The sequence below is a fragment of the Podarcis filfolensis genome, assembly GCF_964270895.1.
Source record: "Podarcis filfolensis genome assembly, chromosome: 4".
Lineage (NCBI taxonomy): Eukaryota > Metazoa > Chordata > Lepidosauria > Squamata > Lacertidae > Podarcis > Podarcis filfolensis.
Window position 1 is genome coordinate 81,368,156 of NC_139607.1, and position 20,149 is coordinate 81,388,304.

The 20,149-nt window shown below is 43.0% G+C and overlaps 1 protein-coding gene across 14 annotated transcripts in view; it reads right to left on the reverse strand.

Moving 5' to 3' along the window:
• Positions 1 to 12,001: 12,001 nt before the first annotated feature.
• ZMYM2 (zinc finger MYM-type containing 2) overlaps positions 12,002 to 20,149 on the reverse strand; it is a 64,925-nt gene continuing 56,777 nt past the window's right edge. For 12 of the 14 annotated variants that reach the window (XM_083608978.1, XM_083608973.1, XM_083608967.1 and 9 more), the window contains 7 exons: positions 18,480 to 18,574; positions 17,386 to 17,554; positions 16,826 to 16,977; positions 15,936 to 16,050; positions 15,386 to 15,637; positions 14,309 to 14,432; positions 12,002 to 13,594 (listed from right to left, as the gene is read on the reverse strand). In XM_083608978.1, coding sequence (XP_083465104.1) covers positions 13,402 to 13,594; positions 14,309 to 14,432; positions 15,386 to 15,637; positions 15,936 to 16,050; positions 16,826 to 16,977; positions 17,386 to 17,554; positions 18,480 to 18,574 — 1,100 coding nt within the window. In that variant the 3' untranslated portion in view covers positions 12,002 to 13,401. The remainder of the gene's footprint in view (positions 13,595 to 14,308; positions 14,433 to 15,385; positions 15,638 to 15,935; positions 16,051 to 16,825; positions 16,978 to 17,385; positions 17,555 to 18,479; positions 18,575 to 20,149) is intronic. The other 2 variants (XM_083608975.1, XM_083608968.1) reach the window with 1 other exon arrangement.

The following is a 20,149-nucleotide window of genomic DNA, read 5'->3' on the forward strand; positions in this document are numbered from 1 at the left end:
GTCAGCAACCGGAGCTCAACTGGGGAAAAGTCATAGCTGCGAAAAGTTGTGGGAAATGACAGGCCAACTCAACTGAAAATATTTGTGTTAGCTAGATATTTTCACAGGCTGGGAGATGTCAGAACCACGGCAGCTTAAAAGAATTATGCTACATTCTTCTCAGTTCATGCAACATTAAATGAACACATTACCCTGAAAAAGGAATTAATATTATGCCTGCCTCCTCCTGGCAGAAAGGAATTATCTTCATTTCTAGACTCCTGAGAACTTTCTGCCTTCACTTCCTTAGTCTGTGGTTCAAAACTAATGCTTTTGAATTTTATATGCAATTACAAATACAGAAATAACCAAATTAGATGGCTTCAAGAGAGGACTGGAAAAATATACAGAGGATAAGGCTATCAATTGCTACCAGCCATAATGTCATAGTCAGAGGCAGTAGTGCTTCAGAATGTTGTTTGCAAGTTTCCCACAGGCAACTGGTTGGCCACTGAGAGAACAAGATACTGGATTAGATGGACCATCAGCCTGATCCAGCACTGCTCTGCTTGTGTTCTTATGCACAATGCCGTGCATGTTGGTCTACACAAACACTAATAATTATTGCTTTTATTATGAATGCAACATGGATTATTCCTGGTTATAAGTACAGGAAACACATTTTTTCATTTCCTTCTTCTTCTTCTTTATACAAGCTACTTCACTTTTCCACCTGCACTGACACACAAACACACACTACTAAGAAAGAGAGGTTAAAATTTCCTTGCATTATCTTTTCTTCAAAATGTAGCCCTACGACGTGCCTCACAGCTGACACTCATTTTGCCACGGTACAGGCCCTGTTTGGGCCGAAGCACGATGCTTCTTACAGAGCTCAATGTTTTGTCCTGTGCAAAAAACAATGAATGCAAAGTCCTTTAAGGCATCCTCCTTTCTCCAGTATGCATAAGGCCAAAAAGACACAGCTTAAGTCATTTAACACTAACTGAAACAACTTCAGTGCCAAACAATATTTGGGTGTGCACGGGCACATATATATTCTCATTCTCTCTCTCCCTCTCTCTCCCTCTCTCTCTCTCTCTCTCTAAATCTGGCCTTCAATGAGAAAACAATAAAAACATTGTTTGATGTGCAGAGTGCACATCGTATCTCAGACAGTTCGTAAAAAGTCAAGCATCATTTAAAGCAGTCCAAGAAATGCTACAAATCAAAGGGCTGCATTGGTTCTTTGTGCACAATGCTGAAGAAGAAGACAGAAGAGGAGACACATTTGCATAAAAAGCGCATATGCTAATTTGTGCGCGTAGATGCAAATTTAGGGGGGTGGGAAATACTATCACTTAGTACCGCTCACCCTAATGGAGAAGGTGTGCTGTGTGCACATGCAGTCTGCTGTTCAGGCACCAATTGTTGATGGGCAACTTCGAGGTGCCTACAGGTCTCCCTTATTTAACAGAACTTGCTCTTTAAACTAGACTTGGACCAGACAGCCCTTCAAAGAGAGGACTCCTTCAAACAGAGGATTGTCCTGTGTAAAGTAGGCCAGCAGAGGTGGGTGACTAAAATTAAATCAACAAGGTTGCACAGGTGAGGAGCCCTGGACCAGCCCCTACCTTATCTCCCATTGGACCTGTTATGTACTGAAGTTCTCACCCTGGGCCAGCAGGGGGATACTGTAGATAGTTTTCACTCAGGTCCACATATGCAAATAAGGGATTGAAAGTGACGTTCAGTGATTGGATAGTTACAGAAAGTTGTTACAGTTGCGTTGTAGTGGAGCTCTATATAAGCAGGCTGGCTGAACCCTTCAGTTCGGTTCTGTTCTGGCCTGTGAATAAACAAGAGCTGTTTGAAGAATTGCTGTGTCGTCTGATATGTTCACCGACAACCTAACAGCACCTTTGCTTCAGATACTAGCCTTAGGTCTGCTACCCCAACTAAGTCAGGCTTGGAGGAAAAGAAACCAATGAAACTGGTGGGAGTAAGGACAGAGGTGCAGGTGAGGTTTAGCTCAAGGATGGGGAACCTCAGCTCCAGGGGCTACAAATGGCCCCCCAGCCCTCAGGACTCTCCCCTGGTCACACCTAGCATTGATTAGACTTCACATCCTCCCTCAGTACTCTTGTCCTGCTAGTAATGTTTCTTCGGACTGTGCAAAAGCCTCCTGCTTGCCTGAATGAAAAATAGAGGACGTGTGTGACTTTTGTGTGGTTGAGATTTAGCCTAATGTGCAAAGATAAGAGTCCCATCCACTGCTCCAGTCACAGTCCCCTCTGGCCTTCCCACAAGCACAGGCAGCCATTTGGCTGAAATATGTTTCCCACCTTAGTTTAGCTCCTCTCCAGCCTTTTTTTCCCAATTAAAAACCATATACCCTGCTTTATACGTGAATGGAGGCAGATGGGTCTTTGGTTGCACATCTAACTGGGCCCTAACTCTGCACAGATGATGAAATATTTTTACAACAAGTTTTCCATGTCTGCTTTCCTATATATAGCATGGTTGTCGTTAACAGGGATGTAATAATTTTTTAAAAATCAATATATAAGAGGGATTTTGAATAAGGTTGCCAGCTTTTTAGCAACAGAGAAATCTGCCTGGCACACCATTGTTTCATCTAGCTCATCCAGCTCACTTCTGTCTATACTGCCCAAGACATTTTGGCACCTGAGGGGAGCCACAAAATCCTCATGCCCCGCCCCCAACAAAGAAGGTGTGGGTGAAGATCTACATCAGAAACAAGGGTGGGTGGTAATAATAATAATAATAATAATAATAATAATAATAATAATAATTCATTATTTGTACCCCGCCCATCTGGCTGAGTTTCCCCAGCCACTCTGGGCGGCTCCCAATCAAGTGTTAAAAACAGTACAGCATTAAATATTAAGAACTTCCCTGAACAGGGCTGCCTTCAGATATCTTTTAAAGATAGGATAGCTGCTTATTTCCTTCACATCTGAAGGGAGGGTGTTCCACAGGATGGGCGCCACTACCAAGAAGGCCCTCTGCCTGGTTCCCTGCAGCTTCACTTCTCGCAGTGAGGGAACCACCAGAAGGCCCTCGGCGCTGGACCTCAGCGTCCGGGCTGAACGATAGGGGTGGAGACGCTCCTTCAGGTATACAGGACCGAGGCTGTTTAGGGCTTTAAAGGTCAGCACCAACACTTTGAATTGTGCTTGGAAACGTACTTTACACCACGAGGGAACCAGCAGCGCTTCCTATTTGCCAAGAGGCTGCTATAGAGGCGATACTGGAGGGAGGGGCCTGCTAAGGAGATGGAGGATCTGGCTTCCAAGGAGTGCACCACAGTTGGTGATGCATTCCTTGGAAGCTAGATCTGCTACTCCTTTGGATTGTGCCACCTGAGATGGTCAACTCACCTTGCCTCATGGGTGGGCCGGCCCCGATATACTGACTGGCAACAGCTCTTCAGGGCTCTTTAGGCAGTGGGAATTGCCGGTCCTACCTGGCTGGACATGATGGGGATTGAACCTGAGCCTTTCTCCATGCAAGGCAGGTGCTCTACCGCTGAGCTATGGTTCCTCCCCAGCCCTGCTGTTTCCTCCTTAACAGCAGCCTGCAATGCACAACATATAACAGGTTAAGCTTTTCCTTAGGACAAAATGGAGGTAGAAAGCACCTCATACTTTCTGAATAATAGAATAATAGAAGGGATCCACTGAATCAAATGCACCACTTCCCTCTCTCTCGGCCAGCTGCTGGAATGAAAAACTTAGTGTAGCCTTCTTCAGCCTGATGTTCTCCAGATGTTAGTAAAGGTAAAGGGACCCCTGACCATTAGGTTCAGTTGTGACCGACTCTGGGGTTGTGGCGCTCATCTCGCTTTACTGGCCGAGGGAGCCGGCGTACAGCTTCCGGGTCATGTGGCCAGTATGACAAAGCCGCTTCTGGCAAACCAGAGCAGCGCACGGAAACGCTGTTTACCTTCCTGCTGGAGCGGTACCTATTTATCTACTTGCAGTTTTATGTGCTTTCAAACTGCTAGGTTGGCAGGAGCAGGGACCGAGCAACGGGAGCTCACCCCGTCACAGGGATTCAAACCGCCGACCTTCTGATCGGCAAGCCCTAGGCTCTGTGGTTTAACCTACAGTGCCACCCGCGTCCCTCTCCAGATGTTGCTGGACTACAACTCCTGGCCACCCCTGGAATTACATCAGTGATGATGCCTTGAAACAATCCACCTTAACCAGGCAGAATAATAGAGCCAGAATTGTAGAGCTGTCCGAGACAGAAAATGAAACCCTGCTATTTTAATTGACTTTCTTGGGCATTTTGGCAGTATAATTAATTTGCAGGAATGGGAAAACCTACAAGAGGGAGAATGGAAGCAACTTTCAACATGTATGCTCTTCCTCCTTCCCCGGGTCTTTCAGAGAAGTTTAGTTACTGCTTCATTTTCCGCAGACTATAGCTGGTCATTGTATCCAAATCAGCAAACTAGGATTTGTTCTTGCCTTATCCAAGCCAGGATAGTTTAGGGCTATGTCTTGACCAAGCCATGATAACTACTGGTTTTCTTCTACCTGTGTGCTGTTTTGTTTCCAAAAAATAAATCAAAAGTTTACAAAAGCAAGCAGGCATCAAATAATATTAGTCGTGATTATTTTGTAAATTTATGCAAGGTCATGTTTTCTAGGGCATAGCCCAGGGGTGCCTGCCAGAACCTCCCATTGCCCAAAGAGGTTGGCAATCCCTAACACAACTAGACATTATGGTGAAACAACCTAGTTTTTGCCCTGCCGATTCCCTATAAATTAGGGATAGGATAGGGGATTTAAAGCACAGCACAGGTGGGCAGAACAATAGAACTGAACTAGCTATTCCCACCCCCCCTTCTAGTGGGGGGTCACCTCCAGCCTTAGTCTGTGAACACAATTACCATTTATTTATGTGATTAGCAGGTTTACCTTCTAGTGAGGCTAAATGCACCACCAGAGAGAGAGAGCCAGTTCATATGCGACATTTGTTGCCTCATAATTTATGACTTATCATGCCAGCTAACATGCAAAGCCTCACTTTTAGCTCATCAGCAGGTAGGGAAAAGCAGATATGCCAGTTTCTGTTCTCTCAATTTCTCATTTTTGGAAACTTCAGTTCAGTTCTCCACATTTCTAAATCACTTTGCTATTTTTTTTTATGAAAAGCAATCAGCTTTTTGTGAACTGCTCCCACTGTACACATTTCTATATGCAATTTTGCATGGTGTATAAATTTTTGCAAAACAACCCCCCCCAAATGCATATGTATTTGCTATTTTCTCTAACATATGCATTTATATGCACACTTAATCATTGTGTACACATTTTTTGTACACATTACTTGTCTGGAGAACTGCATTGCGAAATCCAGATGAGAATTTTGCAGAATAGCTCTGTTTCTGTTCACATACTGTTTCAGAAAATGTGAATTTTGTAAAATCGCTTTTCAATGCTAATTGAAAGGCATTTGTTCCTCACCCTGTCAGTTGGCGAGCCATGAAAATGCACGTGGGTGAATTGGCTCTCAAAAACGAGAGTGGTCAGGATAAAGAAAGCCATGTCAATGCACAGCAAAAAATGTAGCTCATATATCTTTGCCATCTTAAAAATACACAGCACAAAAAAACCAAAAAAGCTCAACAATTTTGACCTGAACCCCCCCAAAAGGGGTAGATCACAGCCAGTTTTTAACTCTGAGAGTAGCAGATCACAGTCTCTTGGGAGTTGGCCACCCCTGATCTATAGTGTAGCACCAGGTTTTTGTTTTTTAAAAAAGCAACACTGTACAGTATGCAAAAACATTTCAAACATACAAGTTAAGCGAACCAGCAAGACATTTTAATACTTGAATTTCAGTTTCGCAACTCCACAGTTCCTAATCAAAAGGCTGCAAAGGGAGTTTTGGTCGACAGCAACGGGCACAAAAAGCAGCCCTAAAAATATGAACCTTCAACTAAAAATATCTGCAGTTATTTCAACTTCATTTTTCCTTGTTGTCTAAACCAGCCACGCTGTACTTGCTTAAACAAAACGTTTAAAAATGCAGCTGTCATCCATTCTATTCCCTCTCGTAGCTGAGCACAATTGTTGTTTTATAATAAAATGGTGACATTAGTTCATATCATGTGATTAAGGAGGATTCATCAGACATTAGAGCCCATAATCACAGCCTATAGTCCCATTTCACGTTTGCAACTGGCACATCCCATTTGACCCTGCTTACTAAAGCACTTTTATTATACTAGCCCAAAGGACAAGGATTGAACAAAGACAAAAGAATGCAGGGGAGCAAATTGCTGTCACACTCACAGCTGTGTGCTCAGAGTACCACCCCAGCTCCACATGAATAGTGGGGGGAAATGGGAGTCTAGTCAGCACCACTTGATAGGGATCTCCAATCTCCCCTGACCTGTCTAACTCCAGGACCCCTTTTTCTCTCCTCCATCCCCCTGATGGCTTTTGAATTAGCCCAATCAACCTAGCCAGGCAATAAATTGAATTTTCAAAAGCTTAGGACAATCATTGGCCAGGATCCAAAGAGCTGTGCAATTTACCTTTGTGCAATGAAGGAAGCTACATAGCGGGGTTGTGCAGTGTACTTTGTTGGACAACTGATTGCACAAGCCTAGAACGGAAAGCCTTTTTAAATTTTGTATTTAAAGCCTGCCTTTCTTCCAAGGAGCTCACGACAAATTGACATAATACATGTGCCAAAATGGATCGCAAGGGGGGTCCAACAGGACTTTTCTAAGCTGGGTGAATGGGAAGTAAAATGGCAAACGTCAGCAAGTTTTAAGTGATGCATATTTTGGCAAAATGCTCCAATTCCACGGAAAGGGTTCTGACCTGGCAATGGCTGGCTAGGAGAAAAGGCCAGGGAGGGACCACCCAAACACTCACATGGGCCTCCTTATTGGTCCGGAGAGTAGCAGCTGGTACGGCAGCCCAGGGTCAGGGTGGAGGCCACCTTTGCTTGACCAGGTGTGGTGTGGGGCCACAGAGCCATTCCAATGCTCCTGCCATGACACACCACACTAGGCTGAGCTCCCTGCACCTCCATCTCAGTAAGAGCCAGAGACCCAGAATGGGGCAGCTCTGACTGCAGCTGCCATATTTGCTTTAATTAGCCATTAAACCATTTCTTTTTTTATTTGAATATCCTGCTGACTGAACAAATATTTCAACCAAGGAAGAAAATGGACAGGAGTTAGAAGGGGTGGCGGCAAACTCCCTCCCCACCAGTCTTAGCTGCTCTGCTGTGGAATCTCTGGGTCACGCAGGAGGGTCTCATGGAGGAAAGAACCCCAAGCCTGGAATTGTCTGCTGGCAGAGTCAGATGCCACAGAGTGGGACACATGTATCTACCGTGCTGCTGTCTCTCGCCACTTTGGGCTTGTGGCAGCAGATGCCTATGTGAGATGCAGCAGCATACCGTAGTATAGGCAGGGAACGGGAACACCAGGAGCAACTGGCAGGGAGGGGAGCTATGAACCTGGCCTTCTGGCAGCAGTGTCCCTTCTTAGCAGGGCAGTGGTGAGGCTTGGGCAGTGTATATGCATGCCAGCGGAGCCAATTCAGCAGTAGACCAGCCCAGACCTCACCACTCTCCTGTTCCACCTGCACTGGGTAAGCAGTCGCAACGCCACTGCCAGAAGTTCAAGGGCAGAGCACCACAACTCCCTGCTGGCCCTCTAGATATTATTGGATTCCCAGTTCCCATCTGCCCCACTTAGCATAGCCAATGGTCAGGGAATGGTGGGGATTTCAGTCCAACAGCACGTCGAGGGCCACAGCTTCCCCATCTCTGTTATATGGAGAGCACTTCCATAGCATGGAAACCGGCAGCAACATGGCCTGACTCATGTAAGCACAGTCACCCAAAGGCTTTCTAAATACCACAGAAAGCAGATACTCTGAGGTATCAAATAGGTGCTAGAGCAGCAGAGAACCTGCTGAGCTCCAGATGTTCTTGTGGCTCCAGCTCCCATCAGCCCCAGCCAGCATGGCCCATGTTCAGGGATGATGGGAGTTGTAGTTCAACATCTGGAGGGCCACACATTTTCCACCTCTGGGCTCTAGAGTGTGTTGGTGTGATAGCCAATTTTAATATAAGGGTAGGATCAAATTGGTTTTAAAATCTTTTGAGGCATTTTATGGAACCGAATATTAATTTCACTGCAATCATTAAGTCACCAAGCCTTCTTTCAAGGAGCAAAATAAATTTTATTAAAAAATTAGACAATAAAACTGGAATAAAGAAACACAGGCAAGATTTGATGACAGTGGAGAGAAAAAAGACACCATATTATATACATGAGCAGTTATAAGCAGAAATCTGTGTATCAGCAATAGTCCTGATTATCCTGTATAGCACAATCACTTCATCATCAAAGATATTTATTTTGTTCAGCCTTCCTATTTCCCAAACCTAGCAACTCTCAGACTGATAACTTAACCAATTATTAAGTATATATTAATGTAAATGTATATCACATTCCTGATCTCCTGACCATGCTGCTGGTTTAACACGTTCCCTCCCCATTCCCTCTCATGAATCCTTACTCCACTGCCTTTATTTTAACCACGGTGAAGCATTATGTCTGCATCATCACCAACCATGGCTAATGCCAACCAGATTTTCCTATGTAACCAGTTTGAAACCAGGGTTTGAACTGGATCTGAAAACCCTGGTTATGAAACTGGTTAGCGTTGATGCAGATCTAACATGTCTAAAGGAAATAAAAGACAGGAGATGGAGAGGCTGTGGCTATGAGATCAGGAACACTACAACTAAACCAGAAGAAAGCTATGTGTGTTTTCAAGACAATGGAGTGCTCTCCCAACCAAGTATTCCCATATCTAAAAACAAAAAGGGGTGTGTTTAGGCACATGACTTCTAAGACTGACATACTGCTGAATTGCTTTAGGAAGCATACCATAAAATGCGCACAACTCCTATGCTTTTGGTTTATTTAAACACTCAGACCTAAATGTAGGTTCCAGTCTTTAGAGTGCAACAGAAGTTTCAGCCAAGAAAAACCTGCACAACTGAGCCTAGGTATCTTTAAAAACAAAAACACAACAATAACATGTAGGATGTTGCTGAAAGTCAGTTGTGGAAGCCTCTCTATTGATGTCGCTATGAATAGAGCTGCATCTCTTTGTAGGTATCTATAGGGCATCTTCATACATCTGAATGCAGGTTTTCATAAGGCATCTCTACCACTGTTAATCAGGAACAATGGGGCCCTAATCAAGCATATGCATGATCAAACCAATGTTTAAAAGCAGTATATACATATGGTTTGTAGCAAACCAGCACAGGATAATGGGCAACTTAAAACCATGAATACTTTGTTCCATCTGTATTTTAGCTCACACTGCCTCAATTGGAGTTTGACACAAACATCTAGCCAAAGCAGAACCACCCTAGAGAAAAAGTTGCAAAGAGAATTTATCACTTGTTTCTTTACATAAACAAGACCGTAGATGATGCAGACATAACAAACAGCGGGCTGCTTGCTGCTGTCAAGCAATAGTAACTGTACAGCTTATTACTGGCAATATCTAGAATGAAAGGTGTCCCTGAGCTTATTGCAAGGTTGTATTTTGAAAAGAAAAGAAAAACCCTCCCATTACAATGGTATTTCAATAGTTTATGAGGTTTGGTCTGAATATACTTTTAAGTCCTAAAGTGTTGCCAGGCTCAGGAGTGATTTGGCTGGCCTAAGATGGACAAGGAGGGGGAATAGATGGATGACCGTGTGATGATTGGGGCTGGGGTTGGGGAACATAGGCTGGAGGGGAACGCTTCCCCCTTCCAGGATGCAGCTGCACTGGCTGGGGAAGCGGGACCCCCACCTCTCCTCTCCGAGGAAGGGGCACAGAAACAGAATCCAAGGGGAGGAGTCAGTCCACTCTTAGGGGAGGTTGCCCAGGACCTGGTAGACACAGTGACCGTCTACATGTTCAGCAGTCTTGCAAGGCACAAGTCTCACGAATAAGAACACCTTGCCAGTCTTTGAAAGCTTGGTGAGTGGGTGTGCCAACCCATTGGGACAATTCTGTTGCTTCCTTGCAGTTCTGAACTCCTTGCCCTGATCTTGGACTCCATAAACCTAGACCACTGCTTCTAGCTTGACTAGCCTATCCTTTCCTGCCAGCTAGCCTGAGCGTAGCAGATGCTGTGACTCATCACCTGTTACTGAGCCTGTATGTCTTCTCTGCTTTAATAAACATCTCTTCCTTGCTCTCATATAAACTTAGAGTTGGAAGGGACCCAAGGGTCATCTAGTCCAACCGCCTGCATTGCAGGAATCTCAGTTAAAGCATCCATGGCAGATCCAGCTTCTGCTTAAAAACCTCCAAGGGAGACTGTTCCACTGTCAAACATCTTACTGTCAGTAAGTTTTTCCAAATGTTTAGTCAGAATCTCCTTTCTTGTAACTTGAAGCCATTGCTTCAAGTTACAAGATGCAGCCTAGATTAGCATTAGCTTTTTTTTTTTGCTGCTGCATCACACTGTAGACTCATGTTAAGCTTGTGGTCGACCAAGACCCTTTTCACATGTACTGCTTGTAAGCCAGGTGTCCCCCATCCTATGGTTATGCATCTGGTTCTTCATGCCTAATTACAGAATCTTACATTTGTCCCTATTGAAATTCATTTTGTTAGCTTGTGCCCTGTTCTCCAATCTGTTAAGATCATTTTGAATGCTGATTCTGTCTTCTGCGGCATTAGTTACCCCTCCTAGTTTAGTGTCATCTGCAAACGTGATGAGCATCCCCGCAATTCCTTCATCCAAGTCATTTATGAAGACTCACCACCTGTTACTGAGCCTCTATGTCCTCTCTGCTTTGAAAAACATTGGGCAAAAGATTCCTGTATTGAGGGGTTGGACTAGATGACTCTTGTGATCCCTTCCAACTCTCCAATTCTATGATCCTATGATTTATTTTAAGCCTTAGGAATAACTTAAGGGTCAACAAGAGCCAACTGAGGAAACAACCAAATCGTTAAAGTTCGTCCACTTAAGGCTAATTAATAGTACTGTGTACAGTTATTGTACACAGCGTACACCTCTTACCTTAAGGCTGTGATTCTGTACTTCCAGATACTGTATTTCCAGGCATTCAAAAGTGCAATAAAGAATACCTTCAAGTTACATGAGCCATTGTACCTTGTAGGACAAGTACAGCAGGATAATACTCTTTTCCTTTGCATGGTATGTGCTCCTCTTGCACCAAAGCAAACCTCCGGTAAGACACACCATTTTGAGAAGGTGGAACCAGTCGTTATTCCAACCCAAAGCAAAGCATTCATTAAAATCTACTTGCATGCAGGTGGAATATCAAGGTCTCTTTATTGAAAAGGTATCTGCAGGAATATCATACAAAGACAAGGAACCAAAGGGCTGCACACAATGTCAGGTGTGCAGCGGGATCCACCCCATCCCATTGCAACACTTTATGCTGACTGAAAAGCCACCCCTGGATATTCCAGCGAGGGGTTCAACATTGTGCCACAGGATGCAGCCAGAACTTCCAAATTATCACACCTACCAACCTCTGAAAATTCAGCAGTGCTTTCGGCTCATGCAAGATGCTTGTGTGTAGATCCTTGCCAGAGCCAAACTGCACTACTGTACAGCGTGCAGAAGAACCTAGAATTGCACAACAGTCACCTGTATAACTAGCACCTGAGCAAGAAAAATTCCAATTCATTAGGTCCATTATTTGTACAGGCTGGGAATAATGGATTTGCAAGTACAAAAAGCAAAGGCTTTCAATCACAGTATGCAACCATCTTATCTAGTAAAGTACTACCATCAGCTCAGTGGTGGTGCCCTGTTTACGTAGTTCACACTCCAGACCCTTGCCTGACACCTCCTTTGCTATCCTTCTGGTGCCAACAATATTTTATTTTCCCAGGATTTTGATGGTTGAACAGCAATATTTGTATTGCTGTCGTTTTTTAACCCGCTGTTTAGGCTTTTTAAATTTTGGTACTATCTTGTTGTATTTGTTTTCTTTTTTATTACGCAATCTACCCTGAGAATATTTGCACCGAAGGACGGCAAGGATCGTGGCTGGCCAATGCGGAGTCCTCCAGATGTTGCTGTACTATGGTTCCCATCACACCCAGGCAGCATGGCCAATGGCCAGGGAAGATGGGAAATGTAGTCTAACGAAAGCAAGCGTTGGTACTTACTGTGATAAGTCCCTTCTTTGTAGGGAGGAAGAGGCTCCTGTGTGGGTTATCCCCGCCTACCTCTCCACTGGCAGGAGGTCAAACTTTCGAGAGCATAAACCAGGGGGCAGGGCAACCTTGCTTTCTCTCTTTTGGTGCGTCTGGAGCTGCCAGCAAGAGCAACCTGCAAAGGAGCTGGCAGGAAGCTGAACTGGCGAAGAACTGCCCTGTACCCTCTCAGAAATTTGATTTCCTGCCAGTGGACGCGGGCAGTGACAACCCACACAGGATCGCCTTCCTCCACTACAGGAAAATCACTTGGGTTACCCTGGCAAGTTTGTTTTAAAATGGCTGCATTTTAATGCAGCCAGGTTAGAAAAGAATGAACAGGAAAGTTGTTGAACTGTGTATATTCCCCAACGGCAAGGTATGTCTAAACGGCCTTTATGTTTTCACCTTGTGCTCTTATGCAACATGTACTGTAATTGCAAGGGCAAATTCAGAGTCGCAGATAAGGAAAGGATACTAAGATCTTTTTAATAAGGGCAACCAAAAGAAAAGAAAAAGTTGTTTCACCAGGATAGATTCACATTACAGTACATCAACATCGACAGCATTCTCTTTCGTCTATTTTTGGTACATAAGATGGAACCTCTCTACATAACCTCGTAAGGCTTCAGTAACTAAGAGTAAAAAACCTATTAGTTTACAATTTCTTTAAAAAATTCTGAAAGACACAGCAAGTTCTAAACTTTAGTAGTGCTACCCATACACAACTACCTGATTTCAGAACCCAGTAAGAGCCCAAACGTCTTTTTCAAGGAAGCTCTGCAGCAGTGAAGTTGTGCAATATGGATGTTGCTTACTATGACTAAAAAAGAATAAAAGAGAGAAAGAAATACACATGGCACATTCTCATTCATGTTTTGCAATGTAAAAAGTTACAAACATACCTAACCAAATAAATAATAATTAAAAAAAAAGATGAATGTGTTTGTTAAGTATCCTAAAACCACTATGGAGAATAATGGCCACATTCGCTCACAGATTATTTACATGGTAATACCCAGCTGAGGGTACACTGCTACAAAACGTGTTAAACAAAGAGTAAACTTGAAATGTTTTACTTTTTCCATAATAAAAGTCTAGCAGCTTGACTAGCTAATGCTGTTGTGTTTTCCTTTTCCCCCACAGAGAGTTTGGAAAGTGTTTAATCTATGTCTTCATCCAGTTCGTAATTGTCTTTATCATAAATATCTTTTACTAAAAGAACCCGTACGAGCATGTTTTCCAATGTATTGCGATCCACTGAGGTGGAGGTGTACCAGACCGTGCTGTCTGAGGGAACCGGGTAGGCTGGCTGCAAATAGAACACATCCATTCTCTGACTGAGATTGGGCGGGCTGAAAGGTGAAAAGAGGGCAAGATGAAAACAACAACAACAACAACAACAACAACAACAACAACAACAACACAGCCTATCCACATAGACATTCATTCATATGCTGTCAGGGTACAACTACAGAAGAGCACCTAGTTAAGTAGTGACTTCATGTAACATGCAAAAGCTAGTACCTTAACACAAGTCACACTATGGAAAAGTTCATAAAATCAGTATTTATCATCCCCAAACCCACTGAGAAACAAGCAACTGAGGTTTACTAGTGCAAACAGCCCAAGGATGATCATATTCAGACTTTTCTACTGTTGTCCTGTCCATTCTTCCTTTAACAATCTGAATCTTATCATGAATGTTTAGATACATGCCTAGTGCTCCCCCTATTGGCTTTTCAGCAGAAGCAAGGCAGACATGGGTACAAATAAAACTATTTTGGTGTAGCCCACCAACTCAAAAGAAACAGAGGGAAAAGACCTGGAAAAAAGAGGGGGTCTTGTGAGACAACCCAAATGGAAACAGTCCAAACATTCATGTAGACGAAGAGGCCACTGCCGTTACAGATCATATTGTTTTTAAAGAAATAAGGAAGAATTATGTTTGCATTATGCTGTATCTTTCTTATGAGAAAGCATAATTATCTCTGTTAAGAAAGAGAATAGAAGCAATAAGAAACAGATTTACATATACACAGGCTTCACCGCTATTGTTATTTCAATACCTCTTAGATAAGTAGCATTCAAACATTTTCACAGGGCATCTAGAGGGATCCGCTGTGTTCTCAGTTTGTTCAAATACCGGCTCATCATCTTCATGCTTCCTTTTTCCAGTAGTAATTTTATCTTCTAGAACAGAAGAAAAGAAAAAAGAAGAAGAGATAAAATAATATCAGAATGGAATGAATGGAGTGCAAGCCCAAAGGCTACAGTCCCAGAAAGTTGAACCTTTCCATCTAAACCTAACAGCCCTGCCCCACAAATGGCCGTGTGAGTTGGAAGGTGGAGGTATGTGGAGAGCGAGGTTAGGGTTAAGCATTCCTTCCCCAGCTGCCACTCCACACATTATTCCCCTCCCCCCCCCACAATAAATCAGTAACTCTAACTTTCTCTTGAAGGGGTGAAGCTGCAGACAGAAGGCCAGAGGATGGATCCCAAAGCAGTGTGGGCTGGTGGTACCCCACCCCTGCCACAAGGAATGATAGCTACATCTCCTCAGCTGCTAAGTAGTGACTGAGCAGCCCTCAGTTTACAGCAGCTCTTTCTCAATGCTATGCAAAGAATGGGGAAGAGTGAGGTGTTCTATGTGATACACGACGGGGTAGAATATAAAAGAGAAAACACAATGCAATGAACCTGCCTTGAATAAAATCCATAACATCTGTCCTTTAAGTGAGGCTGTGGTTTCTTTGCCACAGCTTTGTGGGAGTGCCACATGGTTTGGCTTCAAGCACATGGTTTGGCTTCAAGGAGGCACAACTGAGAGACACCTGGTCAGAAACTCTGGAGGCGCAGTGCTAACCAGTGGAGACAATACAGAGCTGAGTGCGCAATCTGCCCTCTTTCCAGAGGCAGACCTCTCCCCTTTAGCTAGAGGTCAGCCACTGCCTCAGGTCTGTCTGAGAGAGATGGCACTATTGCTGTTGATTTCTTACCCACCCTCCACCACAGGGTCCCAGGGCAGGTTGTGGAAATTTAGAAGCCTGTAGAAATTTACAGAGCCAAGTAAGTAGCCCAGTGGCCCTTTCGATTGGGCCAAATATGGATGCTGCCACCATATTCACTTCAGAATGCTATGGTACCTTCGTTATCCGTTCCACATAAGGAGGAAACCTGGTATCTCAGACAAGCTTTGCTATCCATGGTTAGAGGATTTTTCTTCCAGTGCCTATAAACGGTGCCAAAGGAAAGTCTTAAGTGCTGCTCCACTGTTTTCAGGCCAAAATACTTGGTGTTGAAGTAGAACAGTGTATTTAGAAGAGCAACTGGAGAGTGGGATCCTAACTGCTTTATCCTCCACAGATAGTCTTCTTCAACCCGAGAAAAAATTGAACCTGGTAGGAAAGGGGGGGGGGAGGAGATGAGTATTCTGTAAATGAACCTATGGAATTTAACAAAAGAAAAATGTGCTAAACTGAATTATCAGTTATATCTCTCAGAAATATCTGCTACAAATTAAAAATTCACAGTCCCACCTCTTCAGTCTAACCAATCAATTGAAGTTTACATATATCTACGACTGACAATCAGCTTCATGGAACTTAAAACACGGAGTTTTAATTGCACTGAACTTGCTTAAGGAGCATGAATTCAGAAAGAAAAGAGGATAATGACCAAGACAAGAACAGTTACCGTCTGGAAGTATGCTTGGTTGCCAGCATCTGAGTATTTTATTTATTTCCTGCTCAAATGTTTGATAGTCTGGATCCAAGAAGATATTATCCTTTCTATTGCTTCCGTTCAAATACTACAGGAAAAGAGGAAAAGCAAAATATTTAGTAGACCAAGACAAAAAAAAAAAAAAAGAATCAAAAACTATTCCTTATATATACATATGAAAGCAGGCCATTTATTCATTTTAAGTTTTACAAACCACTCTCCCTCCAAAAAGGAATTCCTGAGTAGTACACAAAGTAATTTAAAATTACAGAAAAGGATATGGTTAAAAGTGTTTGAAGGTCTGAATATTTTTATATATTTTAAGCTGCTGTATTTTATGCTAACCCTTCTTGCTTATGATAGCATCTCAAGTTTAACACATTTGTCTCAGTTTAGTAATTAACAGGCTTGTCAAATATTAGGTTGGATTAATAGCTTCCATTCCCTTCCATTCACAGAGGTTCTTCCAGGAATGCAAAGGCCTCTGAACTAAGAGAGGAGATAATTATCCCCTGGCCTTCTGTTACTAGGTGCTAGGAGCATGCTTTTTGTGACTAGAATTGCACTCATGGAAGCTTTGGATACAACAACCAATTTATTCTACAGACCAAGACACCTAGTAGCATTAGTTACAAAAAACATATTTAATCGTGGGGGGCGTGGAGAGAGACCCAGGGAACAGTTTTGGGTTGAAAGAAAGCAAAAAGTATTTGTTTTCCACTTCAGCCAGTTCCACTTTGGCCACGTTTACTTTTAGAAAGTATTTCAACAGATAATTCCTTATTTTGCCACTGCCAGTCTTTCATTCAAGATTATCATGATATCTCTCCCATACAGATTACACTGTTGTTAAAATGACTCACTTCCTGAATCCCAAGACACAAATAATAGATGCTGTCAGGTGCATAGTTTTCCCCATTTGGTCTTCGGATCTCATTAACGAAGTGTGCCAACCCAAAGTTTAGCTCAGCAGACGTATGCGACACGATATCTTCTTTCAATTTCACTGTTTTAGCTGTAGCGCAAAATATCGAGAATCATGTAACGCAAACTCCATGTTATAAAACAAAGCATCTAGCAGAATACAGGAAACAGATAAAACGCATACAAAAGCAAACGCAAACACTATCGAAGAAGCCCATCTCAGACAAGATAATTTTTTCACTAAAACTGGCAATTTCCATTAACACTTTTATAATGCTTAACTATTTGGTACTCGTAGTTATTATTTGCAATATCTTGCTATGACCCTGTTTCACAGATCAGGCACTCAAGCTGAGAGCAACTTGCCCAAAGCCACCCCAACAATAAATGGTAAAGCAGAATTCGAACCCCGATCTAATCTCAACCCACTGTCTAAGCTCAACCCACTGCCTGCCTGCCTGCCAGACCTGAGACTTATAGCTAAGTAGGAAATACTTACTTGAATTCAGCTCATCTAATACTGGCAGATCTTCATCTAGATTCCTAGTTTTTACCCAGTGTTTCCACGCATTTACACCATACGCATACTTGAAGGGGAAACTGCACTCTGAATTCTCAGAGCTATCATCCTGAGAGTGGTACTCTGACACTGCTTTTCTCTTCGCTCCCTGCCATTAAAACAGATCTGTAAACATTACTGCTTATAAACATTGAATTTACACCACTTCTGCACTCTACTACGGGCAAATGAAAGCCAAGAAAGTCATAAATACCAGCCATCAAGTCTTTTTTTAAAAAAACACCAAAAACACCCAAGTAATACTTGCACTTTACTGAGCTCAAATCAGCATAATGGTTCCCTATAATATAATTCCTTTCAATAACTGTTCTGCACTAAGATACAAAGTTGGTTTTAATTATGCAATAAATTAATAATAATAATAATAATAATAATAATAATAATAATAATAATGCAATTATTGTTTAATTAGAGCCACCAGTGTAAAGGCACTTTACAGCATTGTTTTCAGAGGCAACAAGCTTGAGAAAGGTAAACTACATTCTGGAGTTGGGAATTATTTTATTCAACATTATGTCTAAAAGGCAGTCTTAAAATTTTAGATTGTTAAATAATTGTTACCAGCTCTTTGGAAAGGTAGGCAAGACATGTGTGACTCTGAGAAATCCAAACATTTGTGTTACTTTAAGAATTACTCTCAGGGGTGTTGTTGCTTGAGGAGGAAAATCTAAATGGAGATCTTCCCTGATTTAATTTGAAGCATGGTCCATTTAGAAAGGCATTATCTTAAGGAAGCTCCATTGTATCAAAGGAAGTGGCATAAAAAGACTACCGTGCTGTTTACACGGCTCCTTTCATTTCAGTAGGTTTAGTTCAAGAGACCTTTTCAGTGCCCCCCCCCCAAAAAAAACTTCAATAGCACACGACTGTCACCTAATGAAATGCTTCACCTTCATTCATGGTAAGGCTATTTCAGGACCCTACTATACAAAAGGTCACAGCCATATCTTCCATTTCCCATGCAATGAATATAAGTTTGGAATACATTTCAGTCACAAAAACTATATGCGTACCTTCTTCTTAGTTCGAGGTCTTGGCTGTTCCTCGTATTCCTCTCCAAAGACAGGTGGCAGCAAAAATTCACTTTCTGTGTCAAGTTCCTCTGTTGCTGTACATATATTGGAAGGGTATTAATGCAGTTAAATGTCATGTAACCTGAAACTGTTGTATCGGGTGCATATACAGTGGTGCCCCGCAAGACGAATGCCTCGCAAGACGGAAAACCCGCTAGACGAAAGGGTTTTCCGTTTTGGAGGTGCTTCGCAAAACGAATTTCCTATGGGCTTGCTTCGCAAGACAAAAATGTCTTGCGAGTTCCTGCGGGGTTTTTTTCCCTTCCCCCCCTTTTTCCCAAGCGCTAAGCCGCTTATCAGCTGATCCGCTAAGCCGCTAAGCCGCTTAACAGCTGATCCGCTAAACCGCTAAGCCGCTTAACAGCTGATCCGCTAAACCGCTAAGCCGCTTATCAGCTGATCCGCTAAGCCCGCTAAGCCGCTAATAGCGCTAAGCCGCTAAGCCGCTAATGGGCTTGCTTCGCAAGACGAAAAAACCGCAAGACGAAGAGACTCGCGGAACGGATTCTTTTCGTCTTGCGAGGCACCACTGTAACTGACAGAAGCCTTAATTATTGAACAATGTGTTTTACACATTATTCATCAGTGCTGGTCCCTATTCTAGAAAAACCTGCAGAAGACAGTATTCTGAGAAACACTGGTAGCATAACATTTATTGCTTTCTGCAAAAGTGGTTGCTTCAGTAGCGCTTGAGTAAGACAACAATTTATTACTTCATTCCTACTCCCTTTGTTTTTTGGTATGAGAGAGAAAAAGAGAGCAGTGCAGTTGAGGTGCAGGAAATGGAGTCTAGCATTGGTTTGCTAGAATAATGAGACCTTCCAAGGTGAGAGCATGTAAGTTGACAGGGATATCTAGTCCCTCCTTGTGTAGATATAAAATTCTGAACCAAGTTTGACGGCCAATAGGTTCAAGACAAACAAAATATATCTTCCTGCAGTGCAGAACTCATAGTAACAAGATGTGGTGACTGTGACCATGGAATATGGCTTTTATATGAATTAGAGCAGGGGTGGCCAACTCCCAAGAGACTGCGATCAACTTATAGAATTAAAAACTGGCAGTGATCTACCCCCATTTTTGCGGGGTTCAGGTCAAAGGTGTTGAGATTTTTTTAGGGAGGAGGAAAGGGTTTTGGGGGGAGAAAGAGGAACAGCCACTCAACAACAAATCGCTGGGGAAACAAACGGCCTGACTGACTAAATTCTGTCTTCCGTTCTGCAGACTGTGCAACAATGGAGGGCGGGGCCAGATTTGATTTTACTGCTGCTAAGGAAAGGGACCTAGCGATTGACCACGATCTACCAAAACCTCCCGGGATCTACCAGTAGATCACGATCGACCTGTTGGACATCCCTGAATCCGAGGATAGCAATGGCTTATAGCCAGAACAGTAAGAAAAGAGTAACAGTTGCACCCATTTTCAAGGGAAGGGTGCCTCTGAATTCCAGATTAAGGGACAAAAACAGGTTGCACCTTTCACCATCACGTCTTGCTTGAGAACTTCCAAAGGACACTAGATGACCAGAACGTCCAAGAATGCTGAACCAGATAGACAATGGCCTGATCCAGGCATTCAGGTGCACTTATGCTCTCTTTTAAAAGGATAA